This window comes from Orycteropus afer, unplaced genomic scaffold (assembly GCF_000298275.1).
Source record: "Orycteropus afer afer isolate SDZICR_OR568_19922 unplaced genomic scaffold, OryAfe1.0 scaffold00191, whole genome shotgun sequence".
Lineage (NCBI taxonomy): Eukaryota > Metazoa > Chordata > Mammalia > Tubulidentata > Orycteropodidae > Orycteropus > Orycteropus afer.
Window position 1 is genome coordinate 5,430,642 of NW_006921778.1, and position 6,042 is coordinate 5,436,683.

Sequence of the window (6,042 nt, forward strand, 5' to 3'; positions counted from 1 at the left end):
CCCTTCAGGTCTGGAATTGAACCCATATCTGTGGTTTCCAGCCAAACAATGTACAGGCATGTAAGTTAAACATTTACCTCAAGTAGACACACGCTCTGGAGAGAACAATCATGGGAGAAGGAAGGGCTGCTTATGCACAGGAAGACAGCTCATGGCACAGGAGAGTATGGATGGATGGTCACTGGGAAGAGGTAACTACGGGGAGGAAGTGGGAGGGGAGCTATTGCATTGTGGTAAACTGTGGTCAACGACATGAGACAATGTATATGTGAACTGCTGTATGGAAAGTGAATTTGCTCTGTAAATCTTCACCCAAATCACAATAAATAAAAAATAAATTAAAAAAAAAAATAGCCATTAGAGAGATGCAAATCAAGACAACAATGAGATACCGTCTTGGCCCAGCACTAGTAGCAAAGTTCAACAAGACAGAAAATAACAAATGCTGATGAGGATGTAGAGAGATTGGGACTCTCATACACTGCTGGTGGGGCTGTGGAATGGTACACCCACTGTGGAAAGCAGTGTGATGATTCCTTAAAAAGTTGGAATTAGAAATACCATTTGACCCAGCAATTCCATTACTAGGTATATATCCTAAAGAAATGAAAGCCAAGACAAGAACAGATACATGCACACCCATGTTCATCGCGGCACTATTTACAATAGCCAAAAGATGGAAACAACCTAGGTGCCCATCAACAGAAGAATGGATAACCAAATTATGGTACATACACACAATAAAATACTACACAACCCTAAAGAATAATGCAGAATCTACAAAGCACCGCATAACATGGATGAACTTGGAAGACACTAAGCTGAGTGAAGTAAGTCAATCACAGAAGGACAAATATTCTATTTGTCCGTTATTAGAAAAATTCAAAGAAAGGGTTATATATGGAAGGAAATTTTTTTTTTTGGGAGCGGAGGGGAGGGAACACTGTTACATAGGTAGAGACAAGTACTGAGTTGGGTGAAGAGAAGGGCAATGTAACAATTGTGACTGATCAACATGGTGGCACTCAGGAAGAGGAAGACATAGAGAGGTGCATGGGAGGTACAGACAACAAAGATGGACCCTTTGGCACATACAGTACAGCATTGTCAGTGAAGCCAAACATTGATCTACAGGTGGATAGATGGGTAGACAGATTGAACTACCAGGTATGTCTATGCAGGGGGGAATGCACCCATGACCATGCATAGGGTTGGCAGACAATATTTCTACAAGTGTATTTGTAAAGGGACAAAGATGTAGTCACATCTTGGCCACAGCCAGCTACCTAGAGGGAGCAAGTAGTTGGACCTATGGGCTTGGAATCATGGTTGCAGGGGACATCAAGCTCAACTGTCATAACATACTACACCAAAACACTGTTCCACCTCCTGCTTTAGTGAGTAAAGACAGGGATGTTAAAAGCCTTCAAACAGACATCTAGATGCAACAATGGGTCTCTCCTTGTCCAGAGCAAATAAGAATGAAGAAAATCAAATATTCATGGAAGGAATTAGTCCTAGCAACTAGTACACCATGCAATCTACAGTCTATATGACTATGAGACCAAAAGAACTAGATAGTGCTCCGCTACCACTGTCAACCACTTGGAGGAGGATCTATGTAGGAGATTCTGGATAGAGAGGGAGAACAACATGGAACAAAACTCAAAATCATTTGTAAAAAAAAAGGCGACCAAGTTTGCTGGTCTGATAGAGTCTGGTGGAACCACTGAGACTATGGACCCTAGCTGCCCTTCAGGTCTGGAATTGAACCCAAACCTGTGGCTTTCAGCCAAACAAAAGACAGGCATATGAGCTGAACATTTACTTGAGATAGATACACTCCTTAGAGAGAACAATCATGGGAGAAAGAAGGGCTGTTTATGCACAGGGAGACAGCTCAGAGGCCAGGAGTGCATGAAGGGATGGACACAGGGAAGAGGTAACTATCAGGAGGAAGTGGGAGGGGAGCTATTGCATTGTGTGCATTGTGGTAAATTGTAGTCAATGTCATGAGACAAAGTGTATGTGAACTGCTGTATGAAAAGTCAATTTGCTTTGTAAATTTTCACCCAAATCACAACAAAAAAGGAAAAAAAAAAAAAGTACCAAGTTTGCTGATCTGTTAGAGCCTGGTGGAACTCCTGAGACTATGGCCCCTAGCTGCCCTTCAGGTCCGGAATTGAACCTACTCCCGTGGCTCCCAGCCAAACAAAAGACAAGCATATCAGCTGAACCTTCATTAGGTAGATACACTCCTTGGAGAAATCAATTGTGGGAGAATAGAAGGAGTGTGTATGCAGAGAGCCAGCTCAGGGGGCAGGAGTACATGGGAGGGAAAGACATAGGGAAGAGGTAACTATGGGGAAGAAGGGGGAAGGGAGCTATTGCATCATGGGAAATTGTACATGTAATGAGACAAAGTGTATGTGAGCTGCTGTATGGAAAATGAATTTGCTCTGTAAACTTTCACCCACATCACAATAAAAATGGAAGAAAAAAAAAAAAAAGAGTAAACATTGACTGTCAAGTTCTATTAAAAAGGGGCCCAGACAGAGCTCAACCTGAATTACTTTACAGGAGAGAAATGTAAGAAAATAAGAGATAAAGGGCTTAAACAACTTATAAGTCATCAAAAAGTTAGTTAAATCTTACTTTTATATGAAGAAAGAAAAAAAAAAGGAGAGAGAAAATACTGTATACAACATAATTCAAGTAAGAAAGTATATTGATAAATGCTGAAATCATCTTCAAAGGGTATCCTTAGTAATCTTATATTAATTAGAAAATTAAGTAACCAAAATATTACTTACAGTTAAGCAAAGCTTAACTTCAACCTAATAGCTCTTTGTAAGCTAGAAAACTCAGTACCCTTTAAGGGATAATTTCAAAATGTTAAACTATGTTCTTTCAACCATTACCATTAATAAACTTGAGTATAACAAGAATACCATAGGACAGTGCTAAAGGAAAAAATGTCCTTATAAACAAGTATACTTACTGTTGCAGTTATGTCATCTGTCTTCAACTCTTTTGGCTTGAGAAAGTAAGTGCCTATTGTAGACTTTTGATAGTTCCAAGTTGAGCATGATAGTTTACCTTGATGGCAAGCAATGATACCATCCCAGTCAGTCTCACGAGCTTCCTCTAAGACATAATTAAAACCACAAATCAACTTACTTTTCACTTCCTCATTCATTCATTAACGTATTATTTATTGAGAATCTAACACTGCATGTTATCATCAAGTACTAGGGATACTATGGTAAAATAAACAGGTCATCCTCAATAGCAAGTCAACTTCCAATTTAAGAAGACAAACTGATTAGAAGATATTACAATAAATAGGGTATTTATTGTCTCAAAAAACACTCTGGAAGAGTTTTACTAAAAGATTTTAGAATAATATTAAATGGCTCCCTGGAAGAAGAGATAAAACAAATAGAAATTAATCAAGGTGCTGAAGATTAAATACAGCAAGTAAGTGAAGTATTTTCTTGGTAGGGGTGGGAAGAGGGCAAGGCAACTAGGATATTACAAAGGGCCTTGAAAGCTGGGTTAAACAAAGGAGACTTTCCCTTAAAAGTAACAAGAAGCCACTGAAGATTTTAAGTAGGTGAGTGACATGATCTGATGTACATTTAAAATGATCACGCAGGCTCTAAGAAAGCAAATAGAAGAGTGGTCAAGGTGAGTATAAGGAAACACCAGTGATAAGGTTGTTACAGTAACCTTGAAATGGAAAGATGTCTGCAATTATTTCCTATGATAGTTTTCATTCACCAATCCTATCACTTATCTACGTTATTCTTAAAATCACTTCTAACTCATTTTTAGTCTCTGCATATTAGTATGTGCTTGGGGGTTCCCTTACAGATTGGAGGAAAATGAAGCAATATATAGTAGGAAATAAAAGACAACAAAGAACTTCTCAAAACACAGTATGAACTTACTTACCTGCCGCAAACTTTGTTATGGGTGGAAGTCTCACTGACATGGTATTCTGAAGTCCTTTCCGTTTGACTCTCTTTTTATTTATCAACCCTGGGAGTTGGAAAAGAGGAAATCCTTACTAAAAAATGTACATAAAAGAAAAGCTGTTCATTGTTACATGACCTATAAAGCTCAAGACATTCCTATTTAAGTCAGGAGCAAAACAAAGATTTTAGTATTACCATTATAATCATTTGTGATTATATGTAATTATATGTAATATGTATATGATTATATGTAATCAGACAAGAAAATGAAATATGAAGTATGATTTATAAAAGGAGGTAAAAACGTCATTAGTTACAAATATCACAACTGTAATATAATTACAATATAGTTTTTGTATTATATCATAATAATCATGTTATCAAATAAATATATACTAGCAATTGTTTCAATGGGGCCAGATACAGAATCAATATAAGAAGTCATAAGTTCCTACACTGCAATAATAACCAGTTACATCTAAAATAAAGCAAATAATACATTCATAATAGAAAATCTGTACCTATCCATCCATAACCTCACTGAATAGTATGTAGGACCAACATGAAGAAAATTAAAAAACCTTACCTAGGACCAAAAAAAAAACTCAAATGAGGATATGTCACATTCCTAACTGAGAAGATTCTTAAAGATATCAAATCTAATTCCAAGGAGAATTATTTTGGATTTTAATTAAAGAAAAAAATCCTAAAATTCATCTGGAAACATATACAAGCCAGGATACCTGCTTAAGAAAAAGAGTAATCACTAATAAAATTTAAAAACATTTTTCTTTAGCAAATAAAATCTTTCTAAAGCTAGAAATCAAGGAAAAGGAAAGCAAATACAAGAGCCCTCTATAGCAAAAAGATTAGACACTGCTTGCTTTGATGCTCTCAACTTCCTTTCATCTCCAGAATTCTGCACTCCACACACTGCTCATGTTACCTTAACATCAATGTCTTCTGGCTGGCAACACTATGTTTTCACCACCGAAGGTGTTTAAATGCAATCAATAATCTTATAGCAGCACCTCAACCGATATAATTAATAGCAAGTCTGATTTTAGGAATCTCATTACTAATTCTTCTGTACAGTTTCTATTTCAACCAAATTTCATCCATGAAATTTAGTAGTGCAATCTCCTCCAGTTTTCTCATAGAATCTTGAAATGACTTACCATGCCCCAAGCTTTTATTAAATTTTTCATGTATCGTGGAAAAGGACTGAAGAGTTCCATCTTGACCTGTTGATATATATAGAAAATTTCTAAACAAGCATCACCGAAACAGTGATTATTTGAATCATGCCAAAAACCAACCTCACTTCCATCAAGTCAGTTCTGACTCATAGTGACCTCCAGTGGATTTCCAAGGTTGCAAATCTTTATAGAAGCAGACTGCCTCACCTATTGCCTGCAAAGTGGATGGAGGTTCAAATCGCTGACCTTCTGCTTAGCAGCCAAATGGCTTAACCACTACACCACAAGAGCTCCTTATTTGAATCACAGAACTTATAAAATTAGATTATACAAAAAGCTTTAAGCTTTAGTCTGGGATACGTTAAAGGAGGATCAGAAACTAATTCATTAGTATAATTAGCTGGGCACAGGATGACATTTACTAAGAATTTACTAAGACGGGATAAAATGAAGTAATTTTCAACAATTATTAGTGGAAGAAGCAATGACCACATTTTCAGCATCTGACTGTTCTGTCTCTGAGGATTAGTCAACAAAGTATGACATAACAAGTGAAGATAATATCATCTATGTGTCCAGAAGCAGTCAAAAAGAATTGACCCAGTTTTACTGAGATTTCCAAGTCACTCAAAAAAAAAAAAAAAAATGCTGTAACATACTGCACAAAATATTGTTCCATCTTCTACTTTGGCGAGTAGCGACTGGGATTTTAAAAAAACACTATAAAAACTCTCGCTTCAAACTCTAAACCCTCTTTACAAAAAAAAAAAAAAAAAAAAAAAAACAAACCCACACTAACTGCTATCGACTTGATTCAACTCACAGCAACCTCTCCTTGCGTTTCCGAGACAGTATCTCTATGG

The 6,042-nt window shown here is 36.7% G+C and overlaps 1 protein-coding gene across 1 annotated transcript in view; it reads right to left on the bottom strand.

Moving 5' to 3' along the window:
• Positions 1-6,042, bottom strand: part of WDR36 (WD repeat domain 36) — a 100,256-nt gene that overhangs the window by 59,518 nt on the left and 34,696 nt on the right. The window contains exons 10-12 of the mRNA XM_042781876.1: positions 5,159-5,224; positions 3,958-4,044; positions 3,002-3,147 (exon numbers count right to left, since the gene is read on the bottom strand). Coding sequence (XP_042637810.1) covers positions 3,002-3,147; positions 3,958-4,044; positions 5,159-5,224 — 299 coding nt within the window. The remainder of the gene's footprint in view (positions 1-3,001; positions 3,148-3,957; positions 4,045-5,158; positions 5,225-6,042) is intronic.